General features: G+C 43.2%; 1 protein-coding gene across 2 annotated transcripts in view; it reads right to left on the bottom strand.

Annotated features, from left to right (window-relative positions):
• Nucleotides 1–7,462: 7,462 nt before the first annotated feature.
• The window catches only part of MARK1 (microtubule affinity regulating kinase 1), a 119,031-nt gene continuing 100,426 nt past the window's right edge, over nucleotides 7,463–26,067 (bottom strand). The window contains exons 14-18 of one of the 2 annotated variants that reach the window (XM_023247971.2): nucleotides 22,241–22,341; nucleotides 20,782–20,946; nucleotides 19,380–19,631; nucleotides 13,116–13,160; nucleotides 7,463–9,561 (exon numbers count right to left, since the gene is read on the bottom strand). In XM_023247971.2, the coding sequence (XP_023103739.1) occupies nucleotides 9,207–9,561; nucleotides 13,116–13,160; nucleotides 19,380–19,631; nucleotides 20,782–20,946; nucleotides 22,241–22,341 (918 nt within the window). In that variant the 3' untranslated portion in view covers nucleotides 7,463–9,206. The remainder of the gene's footprint in view (nucleotides 9,562–13,115; nucleotides 13,161–19,379; nucleotides 19,632–20,781; nucleotides 20,947–22,240; nucleotides 22,342–26,067) is intronic. The other variant, XM_023247972.2, reaches the window with a different exon arrangement.

Here is a 26,067-nt window from a genome sequence, read left to right as displayed (position 1 = left end):
AAAACTGAGCCAAACAGAAAAGGCACCAAGAGACAGAACAGGTAAACACGGATTTCTAGAAAATTTTGAGAGTGACTTAGGAAGGAAACCAAAAGATAATTATGAACAATAAGCATGGGTTCACTGAGAAAAACATTATAGTAGATAACCTTTCCCTCCTCCTCCTTCCCTTTTAAATATCATTATTAATGAGTATCATGGAAAGTATATCTGAATTAAGCTAAACATTTGGCAAAATCAAAACACGGGGGAGTGAGCTCGATAATAGACGTAACAGACTCACGACCGGTTGACTGAAATACACGGAAATTCATAAACTGTCCACACACTTGTGCTTCAAGCACCTCCCGATACAGGATGGAGCTGGGGGGGGGGGAGGAGGGGGGAGGGAAGAGGGGTCTGCTCTGGGACAATCATTCTCTTTGTGCTCTCGTGTCCGGGCCTGTGAATATTTAGGGCAGGTTGGCCTCGTCCCCGGTGCTGTGGAAGCAGCCAGCCTATAGGAGATTCAGCGTCATGAGAGCCCTTTCGACCCATCGGTATTTTGACTCATGGACTGGGTTTATTACCAATTACTCTAGGCATGGCTCACAATAGTTGTACAAATTACAACTGGGGCTGAAAAGTTTATGCCAAGTGGGTACGATGATACCGAACTTCAGAATACCTCACAGAGATTTTTTTCTTTCTCTTTCTTTCTTTTTCTTTCTCTTTCTTTCTTTCTTTCTTTCTTTCTTTCTTTCTTTCTTTCTTTCTTTCTTTCTTTCTTTCTTTCAATTTTATTTTTTTAATTTACACCCAAATTAGTTAGCACAGGGTGCAACAATGATTTCAGGAGTAGATTCCTTAGTGCCCCTTCCCCATTTAGCCCATCCCCCTCCCACAACCCCTCCAGCAACCCTGTTTTTTCTCCATATTTAAGAGTCTCTCCTGTTTTGTCCCCCTCCCTGTTTTTATTTTGTTTTTGCTTCCCTTCCCTTATGTTCATCTGTTCTGTGTCTTAAAGTCCTCATGTGAGTGAAGTCATATGATATTTGTCTTTCTCTAATTTCACTTAGCTTAATACCCTCCAGTTCCATCCACATAGTTGCAAATGGCAAGATTTCATTCTTTTTGATTGCCGAGTAATACTCCATTGTGTATATATATATATATATATATATATACATATATATATATATACATATATATATATATATATACATATACCACATCTTCTTTATCGAGAGAATAACTTATTGATGGCATAAGCAAAAAATAATCCACTCAACATAACACAGGTCCCATTTTGACAATATCAGCATTTTGAGAATCCATAATGAGCGTGGCTTTGTTTATATATAAAAAGACATAAGTTGGACAGTGTACAAAATGTTTTAGGAACATTTGATTTCTCACAGACATTAAACAGGTGGGTTTTTCTACTGTTTTACTTGCTTTACTACTTCCATGGCACCATCGAAGTTAAAATATGACTTATCTAGAGAGGCCCCTGGGTGGCTCAGTCGGTGAAGCTTGACTATTGATTTCGGCTCAGGTCATGATGTCACAGTTCTGCAGACAGTGCAGAGCTTGCTTGGGATTCTGTCTCCCTCTCTCTGTTGGCGCTCTCTGGCTCTCAAAATACACAAGCCTAAAAAAAGGACAACAATTCAGAATATAAATTTAGAGAAAGAAAAATATTAAATTATCTACACAAGAAAGAGAATTCATTTTTCATGTTCCCAAACCTACAGACACAGGATTTATGATTTTCACATTTGAAAACATCTACAGATTTACTTACTACTCCCCGGAGCACAGTACATCCTTGTACTATGATTACATATGCTTTATTTCATTTACTGATCTCCGCTGGTAACGTCCAGATAAGCCTTGACCAGCTTCTTACCCAGGTTACAGTTCATTATCTCCTGTCTACAGGACATCTCCTCCATTCAGAGTCTGTCACCTGAGCTGGCATCTATTGTTAATGTACTGATGTTATTGTACAATGATCAGGGGAGGGGCAGAGAGAGAGGGAGACACAGAATTCGAAGCAGGCTCCAGGCTCTGAGCTGTCGGCACAGAGCCCGATGTGGGTCTTGAACTCACAAACTGTGAGATCATGCCTGAGCTGATCATGACCTGGACGCTTAACCGATTGAGCCACCCAGTTGCCCCATGTGTCTTTATATTTAAAGTGGGTTTTTTTTTAGGGAGCATGTAGATTTTTTTATATTTTAATAAAATTTGACAATTGCAGCCTTTTAGTTGGGGCTTTTGGCCATTGATATTTAATGTAGTTATTGACATGGTCAGGTTTAAACCTTCCACTTGCTGTTTGTTTTCTATTTTCCCACCTGTTCTTTTGTTCATTTGTTTCTTTTTCTGCCTTTTTTTGTTTTTTTTTTTTAAATTCTAGTTTATCTCCTTTGTTTTTCATTAGCTATAAGTCTACTGTGTCTTTTCAGTGGTTTCTTTAATATTTATAGTATACATTTTAACTTATTAACATCTATGCATTATGCCACTATGCATAAGATATAAGAACCTTGCAAAAATCTTCAGATCTTTGTGCTACATTTCACAAGTTTTATTTCTACATGTTATAAATCCTATAAGAACATTGTTACTATTTTTGCATTAAACATAGTTGTTAATTTGGCTCTCTTTATTCCTTTGTGTAGATGCAGATTCCCATCTGGCATACTTTTCCATCTGCCTGAAGGACTTCCTTTAACATTTTTTAGAGTATCAAGTCTGTTGGTGATAAATTCTTTTAGCTTTTGTTATGTCTGAAAATATTTCACCTTTGTTTTTGAAAAATATCATATCTGAGTATAGAATTCTAGTTTGAGTTTTATTTTTTCTAGTACTTTTTTTCCAAAATTTTTTTAAAATCTATTTTTGAGAGAGAGAGAGAGAGAGAGAGAGAGAGAGAGAGAGAGAGAACAAGTGGGGGAGGGGCAGAGAGAGGGGGAGACACAGAATCCAAAGCAGGCTCCAGGCTCTGAGCGTCAGCAGAGTCCAACGCAGGGCTCAAACTCATGAATGGTGAGATCATGGCCAGAGCCGAAGTCAGACGCTTAACTGACTGAGCCACTCAGGTGCCCCTCCAGTGCTGTTTTTTTTTTTTTTTCCATCTTATATTGTTTTTGACAGGAAGTCTGTTAATCTCTTTGTTCTTCTTTGTGTAATATGTGTTTTCTCTGTGGCTGATTTTAAGTTGTTTCATCACCGATTTTATTTTTTATTGATTTTAAAGCAATTAAATTTAATATGCCTTGGTATCATTTCCTTCATGTTTCTTGACCCTGGAATTTGTTACACATTTTGGGCCCATTAGTTCATGGTTTCTAGCAAATTTAGGAACATTCTAGCTATCGTAACTTCAACTGCGTCCCGTTGCCTCAACTTCCTCAGGCGCTCGTGCACAAACATTGGACTGCTTGGCATTGTCCTTCAGCTCACTTGATGCATTGCCCATCTTTTCTCAGCCTTTTTTTTTTTTTTTTCTGTTTCAGTTTGGATAGTTTCTTTTCTTTCTGTGTGTGTGTGTGTGTGTGTGTGTGTGTGTGTGTGTGTGTGTGTGTGTTTAAAGTATGCCACTCCCATGAATGTGGGCTGGCCTTGGGGACTTGCTTTTTTTTTTTTTAATTTTTTTAATTTATATCCAAATGAGTTAGCATATAGTGCCACAATGATTTCAGGAGTAGATTCCTTAATGTCCCTTCCCCATTTAGCCCATCCCCCCCTCCTACACCCCTCCAGTAACCCTGTTTGTTCTCCATATGTATGAGTCTCTTATGCTTTGTCCCCCTCCCTGTTTTTATTTTTGTTCTCCTTCCTTTGTGTTCATCTGTTTTGTCTCTTAAAGTCCTCATAGGAGTTAAGTCATATATTTGTCTTTCTCTAATTTCATTTAGCTTAATACCCTCCAGTTCCATCCACATAGTTGCAAATGGCAAGATTTCATTCTTTTTGATTGCCAAGTAATGCTCCATCGTATATATATATATATACCACATCTTTATCCGTTCATCTATCGATGGACTTTTGGGCTCCTTCCATACTTTGGCTATTGTCGATAGTGCTGCTATAAGCATTGGGGTGCACGAGTCCCTTCGAAACAGCACCCCTGTATCCTGTGGATAAATGCCTAGTAGTGCAATTGCTGGGTTGCATGGTGGTTCTATTTTTAGTTTTTTGAGGAACCTCCATACTGTTTTCCAGAGTGGCTGCACCAGCTTGCATTCCCAAGTTTGGATAGTTTCTACGTCTTCAAGTTCACCATCTTTTCTTCTACAATGTCTAGTGAGTGAACATCCAGTTCCAACCAGTACATGTTTCTCCTCAGAAATCATAATTTTCATTTTGAGATGTTGGAGTTGTGCTATTTTATACCACTCATGTCTGTGCTTAACGTATTTAACCTTTTCTCCGGCTTTCTGAACATGCGAAATATAGTTACTCTGTTTCAATGTCTCTGTCTACTAATGATCTCACCTCTGCCACTTCTGGTGTCCACTGATTTTTCCCCCTGCATATTTGCATAGAGGAAAACTTTTGAATGGATGCTAGATACTGTGAACAATACTATGTTGGTGAGTGCACATTTTGTACTCCTATTAACATTCTTAAACTTTGTTGGGTGTCTGGGTGGCTCAGTCGGGTACACATCTGACTCTTGACTTTGGCTCGGGTCATGATCTCGTGGTTGTGAGATCGAGCCCTGCATTGGGCTCTGTGCTGTCAGAGCTTGGGATTCTCTCTTTCCTTCTCTCTCTGCCCTCCCCTGCTCACGCTCTCTCAAAATAAAGAAATAAACTTAAAAAAATATTCTTAAACTTTCTTCTGGGACACAGTTGAGTTACTCAAATAGTTATCCTTCTGAATAGTGCTTATGTTTGGTTAAACAGGACCAAAACAGTTAGTTTCCACAGCTGAGGCAAAACTTCTGAATAGGCACTGACCTATGAACCATGAGGTTTTTCACTAAGGCTGGTCGGAAAGGGCACGACTCCTGTACAAGGTCCGGTTCTGCTAATCCTTCCAGGTGGCTCTTCCACTGGCCTCGCGTTTCCTCCCATGTTTGATCTCCGCAGACCTTTGAGGTTTTTGTAAAGCTCCCTTCCAGACTCTAGCTGCCTTGACCTGCCTGGTGTCTCAGCTCTGGCTCCTTAACGAGGGTGAACGCTAGGTGCTACTTGGGCTCCCCCTTCCCTGTGCCACAGCCTGGAAACACTGTTGAGGGAAGTAGCTGGGGCAACAACCACAGGGGTCATTTCGTTTCCTCTCAGGGATCACTGGCCTTCACTGACTGGTAGCCAGTGTCCTGAGAACATTTCGCCAAAATGAAAACATCACATGCACCTGTTGTTTCATAGATTTTGTCTAATTTTTTCCTTGTTTGAGGTGAAAGGATAACTATGGTACTTGTTATCCAGGTTAGATGAAAGTGGAAGTCTTGATATGTCAGCTGAAACTTGAATCAGAAGCCAGGAAGCTCTCCCTGCCACCCACTCATCCTTTTATAGTCCACATCCTACTCATGATATCTCGTTGATACATCCTTTGAAAGGACTCTCAAATATACCCCCATTCACCCTTTTTGATCCTGAAAAAAAATCTCTGAAAAGATCTTCCTGGCTCTAGCCTTCCATCAGCCCACAAGTTTCTATCAGATCTAGATTTTCTTTTATTTTTTACTGCTGTTTTCTCAGAACCTAGAATCTGATGTACACGGACCCTCAGCAAAGTTGCTAATTAATTGCTCAGACACAATTTACTAATATTTCCTTGGCTTGAAAAGCCTCTTAATTGCTCCCTTCTAACCACAGGTCAAATCCAAGCTGAGGCTGTTGATCAGTGCTTTATGTAATCTGAACCCCACCAGTCCACTCTATCGCTAATGTGGGGCTTGAACTTGTGACCCTGAGATCAAGAGTGCGATGCTCCACGGACTGAGCCAGCCAGGTGCCCCTCTAAGTGGTTTGTCTCTAACATGTGTCTTACAGCCGCTACTGGTGAGAAGCCTTTTCTGACATGTTCCTTCCTAAAGGATCTTTTCCATTCTTCCCGAAATTTTATCCATCCTTAAAATCCTTTCTCCTAGGTATGCAAAACTCACCTTTCTTTGAATTTCTATCGCATCTATCGTCTGTGCTTCTTTGAGCCCTTTCATTGTCCCTATTTGGGTGTGGTTTTTGGTTTTGTGTTTTACATTTTGTCTTTCCAAAATGGACCCAAATCTCGAAGTAGGAACCATCTTTTACAATTCCTTTACATGTCTTAAGACACAGTAGGTACCTCAACAGAGTTAAAAATGAAGGCAGAGGTCATTGTGCTCAATGGATACATTCTGATGGAATCATTTATTTACAGTAAATCGGTGTCTCATTCATCACTGTTATTTTTGTTGCCCATGTTGTGAAATGTTACTGTTGGTGAAGATCACTTCACAAAAGGTCTTTCATGTTTTTAAAATTTTTTTAAAGTAAACTCTGTTCCCAATGTGGGGCTTGAACTTGTAAACACCAAGATCAAAGGTCACTTGCTCCACCGACTGCGCCAGCCAGGTGCCCCGAGGGTGTTCAGATTTTATTTAAAAAAAAAAAATTTTTTTTAAATATTTATTTTTGAGAGAGAGAGAGAGAGAGAGAGAGAGAGAACACACAAGCAGGGGAGGGGCAGAGAGCGAGGGAGACACAGAATCTGAAGCAGGCTCCAGGCTCTGAGCTGTCAGCACAGAGCCTGACGCGGGGCTCGAACTCAAACCGCGAGCTCATGACCTGGGCCGAATCGGATGCTTAACCGACTGAGCCACTCAGGTGCCCCCAGATTTTAAGTGAACTCTTTCCTTGAACAATATTACTGGGTTAAGGCTCTAGAGTATATTTCATCTTATTATTTGCCGAGTATTTACTTATCAAGTTAAGTACTGTGCCCCAGTCTCTACAAAATAGTTAACTTAATATTAGGGATGTTGTATCCAATAATATTTAGACAGAAACCAAGGAAGCCCTGACATCACACAGCCAGTGAATATAACTGGTATTATTTATGGAAACATACTGTAAAATTCTTCTAAATCTTAAAAAAAAAAAATTATGTTGTCATATAAAATGGGAAAATCTAAAGTGAATATCAAGATTTCATTTTCAGTTCATAAAAAATATAGTGAAATTCCTTGCCACAAACACACCAGAGTTAGCCAGAGTGAGAAAATGTAAAAAACAAAACAAAACAAAACAAAAATCCAACCCATCAGTTTCTACCTTGGAAAAGGCATGATGGCTATTTTTTTTTTTAAAGTGTTCTGATGATAGGAATTCCTATAAAAAGAGTAAATTTTTCTTGTCATAATGACATTTTGAAAACCTACATAGCTTTACCCCCTGTCAACTAAATGTAGGACACAAGGAATACACTCCCCATGCAGAACACGTTTGTGCTAGAAAACAGGTAATTCACATTCTGGTAAAGAGCAGAAGACAAGTGCTTTATTAGGAGAACCGTTCAAGTAAAACTTCAGTGTGCACCAGTGAGAGTGAATGGAGATTTGCATCAATTTTTCTGAATGAACACTAGGTTAAAAAGGGGCTACACGGTTTTGTTTTTTGTTTTTTTCCAAACACCATCCTTCGCTAAGGCAAAAATACACTTCATTTTAGAACAGAACTGTTACAGAAGAAAGCTACGTCACAGTACAGTACAGAACGTAAAGTCCACCCCAGTCGGGAAGCCACCACGGGACGGCACGTCTCGTCTCCCACACGTGGAGCGCTCTACTGCAGAATTACAGTATTTACCACACCTTTATTCTCTCCTAAACCGATGAAGCTTGGATACGCTTTCTGTTTCTCAGGAGTGCGCAGATGGGGCCCATATGTCGATATTACAGTAATTACAACATTAAATAACATTGCACAGTCAACCTCCAAGGCTAATTCAGTATAAAATAACAAGTATTAAAATGTACCTTTACTAGTGGTTTTACATCGCATGTATCACTGATCATGAAAGAAAACTAGGCAAACGCCCAATTACAAAGCTGCACGTTATAGGCATAACGAGGTGGAATAAATACAAGAAATCTGGCAAAATATGAAAAACAAACAGGTTACGTGGGAACAAACTGAACAGCCACATAAGCGTAAATCAATAACACACTGTTATAAATAGCATGATTTGCTCAAAAGTCTCTTAAGTACTTACAGATACTACTGGGTCGGGGGTGGATGGAGAGGAAAGGAGGAGAAGAGGCAAATGTTCCCAATGCCAGTTATTTCCTGAGGTGGCATTATTTCTTAACTGATGCATCGATCAACACTGTGAAGATGAGTTTGTGCTATGAGACAGTCCCGATGTTCTTAGGTTTCTGCCATCACATTGCGGTATTCGGCGACAGTTTACGTTACAAGAGCCAGATGAAGTACTGATTCTTTTTAATTCTGCTGCTACATTTAGCAGTGGGCCAGAAAACACTTTAAAGTTTAAAAGGAATTGGATATAGGTTTAACTTTTTCCCCAGTATTTCTTAGCTAGCTCAAGGCAAAGCTATTATTATTTTCGTGTAATTTATCTGAAAAACTCTAAGTGCCAACACTGTAAACATTTTGTATTTTCTCAACTAAACCTTGTCTGAGAACAAGGGTAAGAGCAAAGATAAGCAGGAATAATTCTGTGTATAGTAAAGCTGATCTATCAGCTTGTGGTTTACATTTAAATATGATTGAAAAATAATTTTTAAAAGTCCATGCTACAATTTTAAAGACTATTTCTGTGCACTTTTAATTCTGGACACAATTTTCAAAATTGCATGATGGAGGTAAGAATTTAAAAAACCCACCAGAATGTAAATAACAGGGAAGAACACTTCCAACCGAAAGCGTCGAACATACATTTATGTGCAGAAATCTAGACAACTATACAAGTTTTTAAGCAATCATCTGTTTTATTATACAACTCTATGAACAGAAAATGAACAGAAATACACAATATACTTACCTGTACATGTGAACCTACTTTTTTTAGCTACAGATATTATACTTCATACTGACTTTAATTGTACAGTTCATGACTATGTATAACCTTATTGCATTAAGGGCAAATTCTACATGGGGAGATTCACAGGCCAATCACGTTGGGCATTACCAATACATTCAAAAACTGTACCTCATATGTGAACGTTATCTTCCCTGATCCTGTAAATTTGAGTTTCTTTACAGCTTAAGCTCGTTTGCTATTTTAGATGCAATGTTCTTGAAGGCAATCGATGTCCCAGATATCCGCTTGAAGCGGACCCCGTTGAGGGACAGGCGTGGCAACTTGCAGACTTCCATCTCCCACTGCACGAGGCTGTCCTGCCTCGCGTCTCCGTGGACACAGAAAAGCAAAAACCTCTCTTTTTGTTCATAATCACAGTTATTCGCATCTAACACTTTCCGGATCTCTCTCATCATGTCATTGGGGTCCATGGAACTAGTGGTCTTCATACTCCACGTGAACCGCAGAGAACGTGGCTTAGAATCTTTACCCTCTTCCTTGTCTCTTTCTTTCGGTTCCCCTGACGTGCTTCTAGAAGAAGAGGGCAAAGGGAGAGAACGGAAACAGAAATTCCATTCAGCAAAGAAATCAAAGCACACATAAAGTCTAAGTGGTCGTGATTCAGTGCCTAACGAAACCACCCAAGTTACAGACTACCTTCAGGTAGATACGAACGTTTGTGTCATCCTGACGTCGTAAAACCAGACCCCGGGACGCCATCTGCTTTGACTTTGTTTGTGGGAAACAACTTTACAGCTGAAAGTGAAGAACTTGATACTCTGTCAGTTCCTTCCATATTTCTCTAAGTTGCAAAAGCAGATTCTCCATTTTCTGCACATTTACACGGATAGAAACCACTAGCATTCTGCTTATAAATACATTTTAAAAATGTAAATATCCTTTTTTTCTACCTTTTTTTGGGTAGGAAAAAGACTGGGGACAAAGATGCTAGTAATGGCCACAGAGGGGTTATTTATACCTAACAACACTGATAGAGAATGTTGTATTGCAATGCGGTAAAGACGTCAGGTCCCACACGACACGTAGAAGTGTAGACGTCAGGCCCTCTGAGGGTTTCAACGTTTTGCTAAGGACATCCTTAAAAAGTAGTCTACAAGGCTCCACATGACCCACGCTCCACCTCCCCGCCCCCCCCCCCCCCCCACCATCTTGTATTATCTTCTTCCCTGCTCACTCTTATCAAGACTGAGCCTTGGCCTCCACTGGCCTCCACACTAGTCCCTGAACATACGGGGTCTGTTCTTGCCTTAAGGCTTGTGCACAGGCTGCTCCCTCTGCCATGCATGCTTTTCCCTCAATGGCTGCATGGCTTCCTTACTGCTTTCAAATCTCTGCTCACTTTCTCCATGCAGTCTACCTTGACCACCTCAGCTCCTACCATGGCATGGCCAACCCCCAAGTTTGTTCTATTTCCACCTCTGTAGCACTTACCACATTCTAATGTACTATTTAATTCATTTATTACCTTCATGACTTACTGTCTGACTCTACCACTAGACTGAAATTCCAGGACAGCAAGGAGTCCTGCCTGTTTTGTTCACCGATACTGCTCGGGCCTCTGGGACTGCGCCAGGCCCACGGTGGCTGATTGACACATATTTGTTAAATCAATCAACCTTAGTGAATTGTCCTTACTGTAGGCCTCCCATAAATAATACAGAACCAGAGAACCAATTTCAAATAACCGTAGAAAGTTAGACTAGATTTATGATTCAGAAGACCTATAGTTAAATTTGTGGAGCCATTTTCTAAAGATAGATGTTGCAATTCTTACTTGCTAACCTGTCTCACTTATATGTGATTTCAAGAAGAAAGGATATACTTTGAGAGGGATTTATAACCTACTACATACATATTTTGTATTTATACATACTATATATCCACATTATCCTCTAATATATATTCATGTGCACATCTGGATATGTGAATTCTTATGTGTACATTTGCATATGTGCTTTCCTCCTCATTCCTGGTACCTGAGCCCACCGCTCTGCAAACTATACAAGCTTGAGAAAATAAGGAGAGGAGTAAGTAGAGAAAATGAATTTCTAAAGGCTGTTAGGTAAATACGGACAATATTTATTTCAGCGTCTTCTCTACCATGTTCTTTGTGCTCACTGAGTCTAAGCCACTGCATCGTAAGCCTCCCTGGGCGTGCGGATCTCGTGAGGACCGTATGCACGAGTCCGGTTATGGAATCAGCATGCTAGGGCTGGAAGGGACCCAAGAGAACACGTGATTGAACACTCATTTTAAAAACAGAACTGATGGCTAGGAAACGTACATTACTTTTCTAAGGTCACAGAGCTAATGAGCTGAAATGCACAGACCAGCAACCAAGTTTTCCTTCCGTTCCACCAGGGAAACCTGGTGACCTTGGGACGACAGGTACACACAAGATGTTTCTCTACGTGTATCTCACAGGCATCGCCACTAGTGACATTAACTGTAGAAAGATCCAGAAAATGCTAATTCTAATTAGAATTGCTAACATTTATTGGGCACTTACTAGGTGCCAGGAACTGTGCTAAGCGCCTAACATGCATTATTTACTCATTTAGCCTCTCTAACAACCCTAGAAGGCAGCTGGGATGAGGAAGTGGGGGCAGGAGAGTTAGAGTGACCTCCTAAAGTCATATGGCTAGGTAAGGGGGAAGACACAGCTCAGACCCACGGGGTCTGGCCCGGAGCCTGCGCTGTTCACGGTCGCGCCCGGCCACAGCTCTGCAGTGACAGGACCTCATGCTGTTCCTTCCATGTAAAATGGCCGCTATGAGAATTAAATGGCCAGCTAGGACCCTGTAGATAGTAGGGATTCAAGAAGTTTGTTGAAAAGCAAAAAACAACCCTGCCGCCCAAACCCAACAACCAAAGGGACATGTAGTCACATCGCGAGGATAAAATGCATGCAGACCATCAGCAGTCACCTGTGACTCTCCCTACACTATCAGGTGTCTCCGGGCAGGGGAATTTAGTGGAAAGGCAGGAAAAGACACAAGAGGCTCAAAAGTGATGACTGAGTGAGGGACGAGCTGAAAACAAATGTCCTTCATGTCTCTTTCACAGGCAGAAGAAAAGTCCAGGATATCTGTCCTGCCTCCCTCTGGCTGCCTACCGGGGTGACTCGGGCACCTAACTCAATAAAGAAACATTCCCACTATTGTGACTAAGCAAATAGAGCACAGGTGGCAAAAAAACAAGATTGTGTAGGAATGCCTGATAAAGTTTTTCCAAAGCTCGTTGTGTTTTATATTTCTATTAATTTTAAGAAGTAGAAGTTAAATTGGGGCTTGTGCTCAGCTGGGCCAAAAATAGCTCCTGAATGAAGCTGGGGCATCTGTCATACTGAGGAACTGCCTGTCGAGGTTCTGTGACGCGTATGGGATCCTTTAATGCTGGGATACACTCAAAATGACTTCATGCCTTCTTTTCTTCAACTTCCCGTTTGAAAACATGGACACAGGTACAAACACGTCACTAAGGTGCTCCCCAAACCAGCAGCATCGGTGCCTCCCGCCCAACTCCCCCCACCCCCCGGAATTCGGATGGGGCTCACGTTTGAAACCCGGTGTCAGCAGGATCACACAGCCAGCGCTGAACATCAAAAGCCACCAGGGAGGCTGGGTGACAGTCCTAAAATGTGGCCTACCACTGAATGCTCAACCTAACATGTCCTTCTCACGCTAAACCTTCCTACACATCTGGTTACCCCTGTGTTCTGTATTATCTGACTAATTTTAGTTACATCCTTTTGGTGAGAAAAAAAATCGATCCATATCCCTCTAAGAATTCTCTCCTGCTAGGGTGTATTTTGTAGGACAGGAAGGCTACTTCTCTACAAGGCATACCAGTCAAAGTAATGTTTAGAGAACACACACTCGAATTAACTTAAACCTCATTAAACGCCAGGCGACATCAGGAAGACCCGTCCCGATAGAACAATTGAAAACACACATACTATCTGGCTATTGGCTCTATTCAGCTTTATGAGGTGCTGTGGGTATTTCGAGGGCGCGGCTTCACACACGGGGGCCTAGCAGCGAAGTATAATAGTGGCTCCTCACCTTGAGGTGTCTGTTCTGCCACTGGCTTCGCCTTCACTTGGATCCCTCAAAACAAAGTGAAGGTGGAGATTTAATGATAAGAGTGAAAAATAGATCAAGAAAACCTGCATCTAACATGATTTTAAAGTTAACTCGTTAAGCAAACTTCCAGCGCAACACTTCTCGGTTACTAGGCAGTCGGACACCGCTTTGCACGCTTTCACGGCACCAGCTTAACGGTCATCTTATTGAGCGTCTACTGGGTATTGTCAGAGAGGAGATGCCAGCTTGACAGTTTAGGACTGCTTTTGTTTTCGTTTTCTTTAAGCAGGATCCTCCAATTCCCAGTCACAATTTAAAGTCAGAATTTATCGTTTGGTTGCGTTCCGTTCAATCTACAGTTAAAACCATTTAATAATTTTCAACAGCAAGATCCAACTTCGTATTGGTTATTAAACGTAATTCTAGTAGTCGCTCAATTTAGAAAATACATAAATTAGCCTTGTAGTTAAAGCTCAACATACAGAAGTGTTTCTAAAAACAAGTACTGATTTTTGCATAAGCAATTAACTTAACTTCAGATGTGACACTCATGATTCATGCACATGATGAAATGTTACAGCAAACCAACAGCCTATCCAAGCAGGTGAGTCTAAAACATGAAATCAGTCTTAAACAGAAACATTGATCTTACCTGGACATCCACCTGTGAAATAAAACCAGGAAAACTCCACTAATTGTCCTTTTGTTGAACATCATGAATGGTTTTTAAGTCTACCAGAATTTTAACTACTCTGTCATTGTCAAATGCAATTAAGAATCGACACAGGAGCATCGAGCTACACACCAGTTTAAATGTGCGGAGCTGACTCGGGATAGCGAAATACCACCACATGGCTGGGAAAAAAAATAACCAACTCAAACCCTTAAGTTCATGTTTTCTTAATGTTTTAACCATTCTGGAAACATTTATACTATTCATGTAAAGTGAATGCAATAGGAATAAAATCAGGGCCACTGTCCTCATTCCCTAAATTACCAAATCATATCCATACACTAAGCTCTAAAACTCGAACTGGAGGTTAAAAATACGAATGCCTTATGCATCGCCTTTCTTGACAAACATACTGTGTAAAAACCATCTCGCTCTCTGAATCAAAAAGGACAAAGAAGACGTATTTTTGCATTCGGATTGTGGTTTCTTAAATTTCTATGTTTAATAACTGGCGTTTTCAACAGGAAGTGTAATGCTTCAATGACATCTATGTAAAATTTATCTTTATTACAGCACACGCACATAAATAAAACACTGACATGTACATTTTCAGTCACATGTTGGTGTGCTGGTATAGACTGGAGGGCAGCCCAGCAGCTGGGAAAGACAGTGATGCCACCGCTTTCATACAAAGGAATACACGTCTCGTGGGGCTTCTGTTCTCTTTGTATTTTGCCTTGTAAGTCATTGTTAGCAAACACCTATTCCACTGCTGTTGAACTGTAAGCATTAGGGATGACACCCTCCTCTGACACTACTTCCCCTGCTGCAATTGTTGAAACTGTCACCGACGGGTCACGTCATTCCCGCACCCTGCTCCTGCCTCCTGGATGCCAACAGAAACCCTGACTTCAAGGCATGTCTGCTACCTGGTGAAGGTTTCAAATCGTCCAGTCGCCACGGAGGGAGGCGGCTGGGGGTACAGAAAGCCAGCTGGCTCTAACACCATATGCAGCGTGGCAGGGCTCTCCAACATTTCAGACTTAAAAAAAGAAGCCAAATATCTTACACATAGCAAGACATACTCAACTGAACGAATTTGGTTATTCCCTATTAAGAGAGAGCTATGGTTAAAAACTCTTAAGGTTTGATCTAATCTCCACTTTACACAGCAGCTCTATAGAACCTGTGCAAAACAAATGGTTCTAAATGCTATTTAAAAGGCTTTTGAAATAGTGCGGCTACATCCTCCCTTGACTGAGGACTCTAGCGGAAAATCACCTTCCTAACTGGCAAGTTCTTTCCTAAGACCAGAAGCCACTCTCTCACGTGGTCGTTTCAGCCTACAGCCTCCTCACCGGCCGGGAAGAACTTACTAACTGGCTTCTTCTTTGTCATCACGGTTTTCAAGTACATGAATGATTAACTCTGAATTAGTCTCTATCCTTCCCTTCTTAAAGTTTAGCGACCCAGGTCCCTTTCCTATTTCCCCTGCAACATCCTGTCTTTCCATCTTTTTAAGCAGTTGGTGGCACACGACGTAGTCGGTCCCGAAGTACGTGAGGTGTCGTGGGGCCAGGTTGGGCCCGGATCAGCCCTGCCCCTGAACGTTCCCAGTTGTGCTGCTGGCCACGTGGGCTGCCCGCGTGCGGGTTCCATTTCTTCCGGCCTTAGGCACAGCGGAGTGAGGAGGGCAAAGGGAACAGAGAGAAGGGCGGGGCTTGAACCCGGGATGGACTTAGGAAGACGCGAGCGGGAAGGACTGACAGTGTGGGAGCTGAGGTGAGAGTGACAAATAATAAGGCTGGAACAGCTCCGGAACATCAAGAAACTCTCCAGTTTACCTCCGAGGCTCCAACCCTCCCCGAAGTGCAACATGCTGCACGTACATTAGACCCACTGCCCTTGCAGCCTGCCCGCGGCTGCAGAAGCCGGCAGGTTCACTCCTGGTCCCGAGACCGATGCTTCGAGGTCTCCTGCATCAGACCGTGGGCGGTGTCTGCACGGCCCGCTCTCAAGCTACACAGTGGGACGCGAGGGAATCCCGTACGCACGGCAGCGAACGCAAACACGTCCGCAGAGCCAAAGCTGTCCACGTGGTGACAGGTCACCTCACGGGAGAAGTGCGAATTTTTCCTCTTCTCTAACCAGACCCAGGATCAATGAAAACATGTCAAAAATCAAAAGACGTTAAGATCTGCTACCAAACTGCTGACAAAGGTCAGCAGACAAACAACCTCCTTCCTGCCCTCTCCCCCGCCCCAGCAGCCTCCCAGGTCCCTCTGCTATGTGACGTGTTCAGAAGCTGAGAAGAGCATCGTGGAACTTCAGAGATGTTCATGCTGGCTCCCCTCTGAGGCTACCTCTGAACGCCCTTAGCCCCCAGCCTTATTTTGTATTTTGGGACCCGCTTCCTGCCCGGCACTTACCAGGATTCATGACAACCTTATTTGCTCACTTTAAAAATTTGTCTTCCACACTATTTGACCAAATAAGGAAATGTTTATCGAACGTCATCTTCTGTGTCAGTAGGCACTCGATACTCAGCAGAAGATTTAGCGGAAAACAAAGCAAACAAGCACATCCAGGTTCTCAAGGGGCTCATCTCAGAGCTGGAAGAGAGAGACGGTGAACGCCACGCCGAGCGGGGTGTTCGGGCAGGTAGTGTGGAGCGCTGTGGAGGAAGACAGAGCTGGGAGAGGGCGTGTCGGGAGGAGGAGGTTGTGACTGTAAAGAGGGGACTGAGGAAGGTCTCACCGAGGAAGGGACACTGTAGCAAAGACCCAAAGGTGGTGCGGAAGAAGCCGGCCGCGGCGTGGGGGACGAGGACTCGGGGCAGAAGGAACAGCGGGTACGAGATCCCGCCTGGGCCTGGCGTGCGCGAGGACATTCAGGTGCCCCGTGTGGCCGGTGTGGGACCAGCGAGGGGAAGGGGCAGAAGAGGGCTCAGAGCAGAAATGCACGGCCAGACCGCGTAGGGCCTCGGAGGCCACTGCGGGCTTCAAATTGTATTCTGAGCAGGGTAAAAGCAAGGGGACAGACGATGCTGAACACAGAAGAGGGGGCCAAGGGCAGGAGCGAAGAGACCTGTTCGCAGGGGGGGAAGACGAGCGGTGGGTTCGGTGACCGAGAAGCTACGTCCAGGAGATGCTGGGACGGCAGAGAGCCACGGCCACAGGCCAGCAGGCCCGGCGTGTGCTCTCAGAAATAACTCAAGGCTTGTGGTCCGAGAACCAGAGGGACGGTGCTGTAGGTACCCAATGTGGTGAAGAATGAGGGAGGATGCTTCTGGGAAGAGGAGAGAGAGCTGCATTTTGGACACGCTCAGTCTGGGAGACCATCACAACGTCGGCGTGCAGAGGCTGGGTGGACACTGGATATGTGAGTCTGTAGTTCAGAGGAGAGAGCTGGGCTAAAGGCAGAAGTGTGGGAGTTGTTAACGTGGGACGGAATGCAGGGTCACGGGCCTGAATGCGATCACCACAACAGTGAGGCCAGCCAGAGAAGCCTGAACGCTGGGGCGATCTGACAGAGGTCAGGGGAAAAGGCAAGGGGACCTGAAAAGAACCAGCAAACAGCCCGAGAAGGAATAGCTGTTTGAGAGGGAGGAGGAAACCTAAAAGCGAGCGGGAAAACGTTTCAACTGCGTGCAAAGCGGCAGAACTGTGCGAGCTGCTCCTGGAGTGGGGGCCGCGTCGGTCTCGCTCACGGCCGTACCAACAGCACCCGGTACGGTGCCCAGCAGGGGCAGGGCCTCACATCTCTTAAACTGATGGCTCTGTGGCAACCCTTCATCCAACCACCCAACAGACCGTCTCCAGGCCACTTTCTTGCCACTTCTGTCCTGACCTCCTGTCAAGGGCCCTTTTACTATGTTCTCTCTAGAATCAAAATTTTCATTGCAAAGTAAAGGGAAATATTTTACACAAGGCTTCATGTACAATTAGTGATCAGGCTTTGCAACTCAAAACCATTTTCCTTCACTTTGAAATGAATCCTGGCTTAATCAGGAGAAAGTACTGGCTTTTAAAAAGGGCTTTAAATAGTGAGCCACATTCCAACAGCAGAAACCACTGCTGATCTAACTAGGACCCTGCAGGTGGACAGCCAGCATTATAGTCTGTCATGCAGAGTCTGAGCTTGTGGGTCTTTCTCTCTCAAGGTGTCAGGCTGCATGGTCAGTGCCCAAATGGTACATCATTGTTGATACGGTTAGAAATTGATGTTGTGTTTGAGTATTTAAAGTTTTAAATTCAGGACGCCTGGGTGGCTCAGTCAGATGATCGTCCGACTTCGACTCAGGTCATGATCTCGCGGTTCGTGAGTTCAAGCCCTGCATCAGGCTCTGTAGTGACAGCTTGGAGCCTGGAGCCTGCCTCGGATTCTGTGTCTCCCTCTCTCTCTGCCCCTCCCCTGCTCATGCTCTGTGTGTCTCTCTCTCTCTCTCTCTCAAAAATGAATAACATAAAAAAAAAATTAAGTTTTAAATTCAGCTGTGATCTTGGGCACACTGGTCCATGAAAAGACAGGAGACTAAAGCTGTTCTTCTCTTTTCTACTCGCACTCTTTGAAATCCTAAAACACTAATAACCTGGACAATTAAGTATTTAATTAATATCTTTTAAAGCAAGCATAACAACTCCTCCCGTTTTAAAGCAAGCGTAACAACTCTCCCTGCTCAAATGTCTATATGGTACAGGGCTTTACCCTTCCCCCTCGTCACTGCCTGTGCCGTCCCCGGGCCACCCCAGGCCGCTGCTGTATTGCTTCCCATCACAGCTAGCTGCTTACAGGCCTGCCCCTTTCAGGACTGCGCACAGACGCGGTCTTGTTCACCTTTGCGTCTTGCTCCTAGCACAGGGCTTTGTACATACAGGATTCTAGCAGGCTTTTAGGAGGACCTGATAATAGATCAAATGGACAGCCACCGCACTGTGTTCAGCAACCTCCACAATCAATATGTGCTGTGCGATCATGCTTACGCTTTAGAAGAGAGCACGATTCCGCTATCTGATCAGAAGTTTGCTATGCTTGTGTTCATTGTGTGTCTGCTGTATTTTCATGGTAGGCTTTGGTAGGTTTGGGATGTAAAACTATTTAAGTCATCTATGTGACTCCAGGACACAGGCTTTTCACAGGGAAGGGAAAAAAAGTGAACTAGATATTATTACTGAGTGATTTAGAAGTATTCCCAAGACATATTATTTGAAGGATAAATGGAAACTCTGACTTCCTCTTTTTAAATCCAGGGTTTTGAGTTGGGGATAATCTTTTTGTTAAAATACACACATTTTTTTTTTTAATGTCAAATTTTTGCTCTTTCCAACCTGTATTATACAATTTAAAAATTCTTATCTTGCCCATTTTTTTCTCTGTCTCTTAGGGGAAAAATACTTTACATCTGCTTTGATTTTCTTCTTCAAACTTCTGTAAAAGAGGGGCTCTGGTGAAATACCATGAAACCACTCTGGAAAATCACCGCAAAGATTAAAGAAAAAAACACAAAACAAAAACAAGTCTCCTTTCTAATTCCTAGAGGAAGCCAAACACCACAGCACCTCGGTACTGACCTGCGCACGAATTTGGATGTTATTTTGCTTATTATACCCGTTGACGTTCCCCTCCTGGCGTGCGCGAAGGCGCCCGTCTCGTGGGAAGGGGAAGCGGGTGGCCCGTTGTGTGCCGCGCTGCGTCGCTCCCGGAGCTGTTCGCCGTGGAAAGTACTGCGGCTGGAGCTCCCCCGGGGGAAGCGGGTTCGGTCTGGGGTGCTGGCACTAATACTGTGAGCAGATGGGGAAGCAGCAGGCGCTCGCTGGGTCGCCCTGTGGGGACAAATGAAGATCTATTATTCACAATAATGGCAGAGAGAGCTCTCATGCTAGAAACTACCCGAACCTTGCCATGGCTACTTCCGTTAGGCCCCATTTTCTCTGCTCATGTTAGACATCCACGCGTTAGCTGCATTTAGGGTATCACTGCACGGAGAGGGATAACATTTCAGTTTGCAACTAAACGCCTTTTATAAAAATACAGTTATTAAGGATTGAGAAGCTATTGAAACAAGGATACAAATACCCTTCAGTATCAGGAATGGCAGACTGGGGCTGCTGCATGTATATTTTTTTACTATTCTCCTAATTTCAACCGTTCAGCAACGTGGAACATGGATTTTATTGTTTATCAGAAAGCATCTGGATGGAGTCATTTCCTATTTACAAGCTAGGCCTCAGGGACAGCACGATGCTACAGGACATCACCAATACGAATAACGAACCGAACTAAAGATGTTCCTGAATTGGAGAAATCCTAGCATAGACAAATACTAGAAAAACAGGCGTATCATTTTGTACCTAAAAGGGCTCTTTGAGATCATCTGTTTCCCTGACAGAGAAACAAAAAGTCTGGTTTTACTTCAGAAAGGTACCGGGCAGCAGCCAGGGTTAGCCAGAAGTCTCCATTCTCAGTCTCAAGTATTTTTGTTGTTAGATCATAAAAAATTCAATTTACCTGAATGACAAATCAGGCAGCAATACTTCAGGGATGGATTTAAAACAAGATCCTTACAGAAAATTCCTCTAGAAAATGATTTACGTCATAAGCAACATTTTTGAAAACAGGTAGGAATGTGGTATGTTGATGTTACGATTCAACTTTTCCCTTTGCTACAGATACCGAATCTTCTCAGAAAGTTCTTAATGCGATGGTGCCTAGCATGTATTTTTGTTTTAATATTATTTATTTTTGAGACACACACACACACACACACACACACACACACACACACACACACACACAGAGGGAGAGAGAATCCCAAGCAGGCTCCACGCTGTCAGTGCAGAGCCCGATGCAGGGCTCGAACTCACGAACCATGAGATTATGATGACCAAAATCCAGAGTCGGATGCTTAACCGACTGAGCCACCCAGGCGCCCCTGGTGCTATGTTTTGAAATGAGGTGCACCCAGCGCGTTACCCGGGCCGGTAAGCTTCAGAGCCGTCTTTGATGGTTGGCAGTGTAACTTTAACAGGGTGGCCGGAAGTGGACATAGACTTCTGGTGGCGTGGTCGAGCCGAGGGGACAGCAGAAGCCACAGCCGAGCCTGCAGAAGATATGCTACTTGCGGACATCTCCGTAAGGCTTTCGACAGAAAACAGTGGAGAAGACCATGGAAATGTAAAAAACAAGAGAAACTGCAGTTTACTAAAATTTAAGAAACAGACCTTTAAAAATCTAAATCGACTGTACCTTTCATGACTGAGACACTTAAAAGAATTTACATTAGTGGCGTCATTCGTGAATAACAAAACCGTATTCTTGCCAAAAAGGTACAGAATGAATTTACCACCGCCTTCCACTGAAAAGATCTCACACACGCTTGCTCTACAAATGCGAATCTGAGAAGGCATGAAGTTCCTTTTATGATCGGAGACCTTTTCCACTTCCCAACACTCAAGAGTTTGATGTAACATGCTGCTGTGGTTTATTGTCCCTCATCCAATAGGAATTCGTAATTACAGCAAAAATGCAGTCTCCAGAAACATCATCAGAATGCTTTCAGCTCATATTATTAATCGATAGGTTAACTGTCGTAGGTCAAAGGAGCTACAGATTAGGACTTGGTATAGGAAAAGTAATACGTCAGAAATCAATCCTCAACTCCTTTTCTAGCCTGAAGGATCTTCTATCTGAGGATAATACATTTACTTTGCACGCCTTATAATAACACTTCACATGTCCGTTAATGGAGAGGAAACCAGTGGTAAGCATGCCCTGTCCAGTCCACTGAAACGACGAGGAATGGGGCTAAGGACGGAATTTTATTTGAACAGGCTCCCTGCACTTTGGTACTATATGGGCGAATAGTCCTCACAACTCACGATGAAAAGAAGCTAAATTTCTTAAATAATAAAAATAATATGATTTATCATTCTTGAAAATAAAACACGTTGAGAATTCTACGGTTCTCAATCATCAGTTAAGATGGCCACATTTCTTTAGAGGAAGAAAAAGCACACCTTCATTATTTGGATACAACAATGGCCTGATGGGAGGGGGAAGGGTAAGAAACAAAGGTTAAAAAAAAATGAAGTCAAAGATAAAAAGGAAGCGGCACGTAGATAAGAGAACAAGACCGAAATTAAGATCAGATTAGGATGATTAGTATGATGTGCTTTGTTACAGGGGAACACTTACTACCAGATTTTATCTAGCAAAGCTCGGGGTAAGAGCATTTATCTCCTCTTTCCCCAGAGTAGGTTCCCATCCTTCCATTCTGGTACAGGAGGGGAGACGCCTTCGTGAGAGTGCTTGCTTGCAACCATTCTCTCTAGTGCTCCCTTTTCCTCTTGACCCGTTCGGCTCCTCTTTGGGCAAGAGCAGAGTCCCGCACGACGATGACAAAGACGGCACCGTGTGGCGCTGGGACAGGTACCTGCTGTCTTTTCCGTTCTGCAACGCCACGTATCGATCTGCACTCCTTTCACACACATACGTGTTCCTTCTCGCCATGCTGCCTCCAGGATAGACATTGCTCTTTAAGAAGGAAAAAAAAAAGCCATCTTAAAATTGTAGCTGTAGCTGTGCAAAGTCAAAGAAATGAATTTAAGGTGCAAAGGACTTTGAAGAAAAAAAAATCCACGGCAGCATTTTCATTTATCAGGACCTTACATTAATAAGCTCGATCTCACCCACTCCTCCCTCCCTCCCCCCACACCCCCCTCACCCCCTCTTCTCTCAGATTGTAGGAGTGAAAGGCAAAGCCTAACAAGCTCGTATGATTTTAGCTCGTCCTCTACAGCAGCAGTGAGCAGGTGTTTGGAAGCAACAAGGAAGTTGGATTTTTATTCTTCCCTTTAAGCTGGTGGTCCGGAGAAGGGTGGGGGCAGGGGTACAGGCAGCGCTCTGGAACCAGGGGCAAGAGACGACTCCACGAGAAACATCACCACAAACCGGAAACCTGTGGCGGTGACAATGGCGGCCCCCTGGAAACCTGCAGGCTGCCATTCTTCACCTGCTCAGGGGACCCCCCCACCCCACCCCAGTCAATGGTAATGTTAAGGGGACTAAATCTCCAGGGTCAGAGACATGCCCTGCTGTGGCCACCAACAGTGTGCGTGTGCAGGGCCTCAGGACATTCCCTCATTGCTGGTCTTAGCCAGGAGGCAAGCCGAGTCTGAGAAGTTCTGGAGAAATGAGAGGGAATAGGCAAAAAGGGACAGAATCTCCTTGTCATGCACACAAGCACTGATCTATAACCCCTGCTGTCGTGCCTGCCCAAATCCCAACTAGTTACTAGTACTAAACTGTACAGGAATGACTTCCAAAAGGGATACATAATCTTCTGTTGAATCCTTATTCCAACAGAAAAAAATACCCTATTTCTGGCTAATCGAACTTTCACTATTCTCTAAAATACATAACCAACTTAAAAAGTGTTTAATCATAAGGGCAAGAAAGTTAATAGATATATGCTTCAACTAAGTTTGGAGGAACAAAAAAGCCTCATATAAACAAAACTGTTAAAGTGCAGATTTCAAACTCTTCAAAAGTGCAGGCTCCTGGGTGGAAGGAATTTTGTCACCATTTACATAAAAAACAAAAATTAAAAGCTATAAAAGTACGGCAGCAAAACAGACTAAGATTATGAAGAATATGTTTTTAGGTAAGACACTGTCCACATTAAGTGAAGGCAGACAAGTCAGGTTTCACCATGGAGAGATGCATTATGAAACTAGCTTGCATTACAGTTCTTAAAAAAAACCCTTTACTTTTGATGATTTCATCATTTGGGCTGTATTGTCACAGGAGCAACCTAATTGTGCACAAATTCCTGGCCAATTGTCTCTGGCCATTTTCAGTAACACTATTTTGCTTCTCCAAGTGTGATGGGTGAACAGTTTCTCCTTCAAAACTGTGCCTTCTGGATTCGGGATCTTCTCACGCCACCTCCCTTCTCTTTGCCCCTGGATGCCAGTGACACTGGGGGTAGCAGCCCCCCCCCCCCCCGCCGGCCGCTGCCAAGCAAACAGCCGAGGATCATGCACAAGTTATAGAAACACAGGTTCACTGACTCCATGTGATACAGGTTTATCTGTAAAACTAACTTTTAGAACTGACTTTCCCAGTTCACATAACAAAGCTCTGATGGCTGATGAACAAGTAAGGCTCTTTTTGTTTAGGATTTGGGACCTAGAGAGAAACTACCCTTGCAGACCCCTTAACTCTCAGCTTGGCAACTTCCCTAAAGGGGATATACAAATTTTTCTGCATTTCCTAAGAAACCAACCCCCGTAGACAACCCCCTGGGCTTATTTTATACAAGACCGCATGTTATATAATCACGCTATAATTTTTATGTAAAACGTTTTATTTTATAATCATTATCTTAACCTTTCTGAGTCTCCCTGAAAGTAGTTTCTCCTTTCCCTTGTTCTTTTAAAGATGGTGATTAATAGTATTTTTGACAAGACACAAAATTTTCTATTTTGTATTACTTAGCATATGTGACAAATATCATTGAAAAACACATTTTCAAGTTTTATTGTCTTTTGATTAAAAAACAGCATAACTGGGGCGCCTGGGTGGCTCAGTCGGTTAAGCGTCCAACTTTGGCTCAGGTCACAATCTCACTGTCTGTGAGTTCAAGCGCCGCGTCGGGCTCTGTGCTGACTGCTCAGAGCCTGGAGCCTGTTTTAGATTCTGTGTCTCCCTCTCTCTGACCCTCCCCTGTTCATGCTCTGTCTCTCCCTATCTCAAAAGTAAATAAAATGTTAAAAAAAAAAAACCCAGCGTAACATATTTGCATCTTCAAAACTCAACATCTGGCTTCCACGTTTCTAGACTAGCCAAGAGCTTACCATTAACTGCTACGTGCAAAATTTTTGGATGGGAGTTTCTGGAAGGGAAGAATATTGTTTGTTTTTCCTGCCTATTACTGCAGAAAGAGTCCTAAGGTCTTTCACAAAGAGAAACACTCCCATCATTTAGAGTCTGTGATGTTGTGGGTGACAAAAAATAAAAGAGATGATACAGATAACCAACAAATTTCACCAACCATTACATCTATTTAACTCTTTACCTCAGAACTGCCCCCACTGCTCTCTATAGCCTGTCAGTATCACCCTTAAGTCATACAGTAGACCAATGTTAAGTAATGCAGACTGACAAGTAAGAAATTTTACTACTGGTTTCAAAAGGTTTCTAATTCATAAACATTAAAAGTGCTGTTGGGGTGCGTGGGTGGCTCAGTCGGTTAAGCGTCCAACTCTTGGTTTTGGCTCAGGTCACGGCCTCACAGTTCGTGAGATCGAGCCCTGCATCAGACTGCACTGACAGTGTGGAGCCTGCTTGGGAGTCTCTGTCTCTCTCTCTCAAGGAAAAAAAAAAAAAAACTTAAAAAAGTACTGCTAAACTACATGACTTACTAAATTATCTATTCATCTCATGATTTATTTTTCCATCAGAAAGCAAAAAGCCATCGGAAGGGAGGTGGGAGGGGGGATAGGGAAAACAAGGGGTGGGGATTAAGGGCACTTGTGATCAGCACCAGGTGTTGTATGGCAATATGGAATCACTGTATTGTTCACCTGAAGTTAATATTACACTGCACGTTAACTGGAATTTAAATAAAAACTTAAGAAAAAAGAAAGTGAAAAGCCATGTCATGCCATTTGAGTGCATTAAATATTTTCTGTTATATTCCATTTTTTGTTTAAAAGCTTAAACATTTTTTATTTTTGAGAGACACAGACAGAGAAAGAGCGTACGTGCGTGCGTGTGAGCCGGGGAGGGACAGAGAGGGAGGGAGACACAGAATCCGAAACCGGGGCCAGGCTCTTAGCTGTCAGCACAGAGCCTGATGCGGGGCTTGAACCCATGAATCGGGAGATCCTAACCTGAGCTGAAGTCGGACATTCAACTGACTGAGCCACCCAGGTGCCCGCCCCTATTACACTCCATTTTACAAATTAATAGAATCAAGGGTAAAAATGTTTATTTTTTCAACCAATATTTCATTATGTGACAGCAACTGGATTGTAAATGCTCAGTTCCTTCCTCCTGGACATTACCTCAAAGGAAAGGGATCAGAGCTGTGTATCTGGCTTTTGTATTTTGGGATCGGGAAGCTTTGTGTGAGGAGTCAGATGACAAACATTTTATGCTTTGCGGGCCATGCCATCAATGTCACCGTAGTCTGGAAAATGCAAATTAATGGCAAAAAAGATACACTTTTTTGTTTTTCGGCCCTCAGGCAACGAT

The sequence above is a fragment of the Felis catus genome, chromosome F1 (assembly GCF_018350175.1).
Source record: "Felis catus isolate Fca126 chromosome F1, F.catus_Fca126_mat1.0, whole genome shotgun sequence".
In the NCBI taxonomy this organism is placed as follows: Eukaryota; Metazoa; Chordata; class Mammalia; order Carnivora; family Felidae; genus Felis; species Felis catus.
Note: the sequence above shows the minus strand (reverse complement) of the source record. Positions and strands in the feature narration are given on the sequence as shown.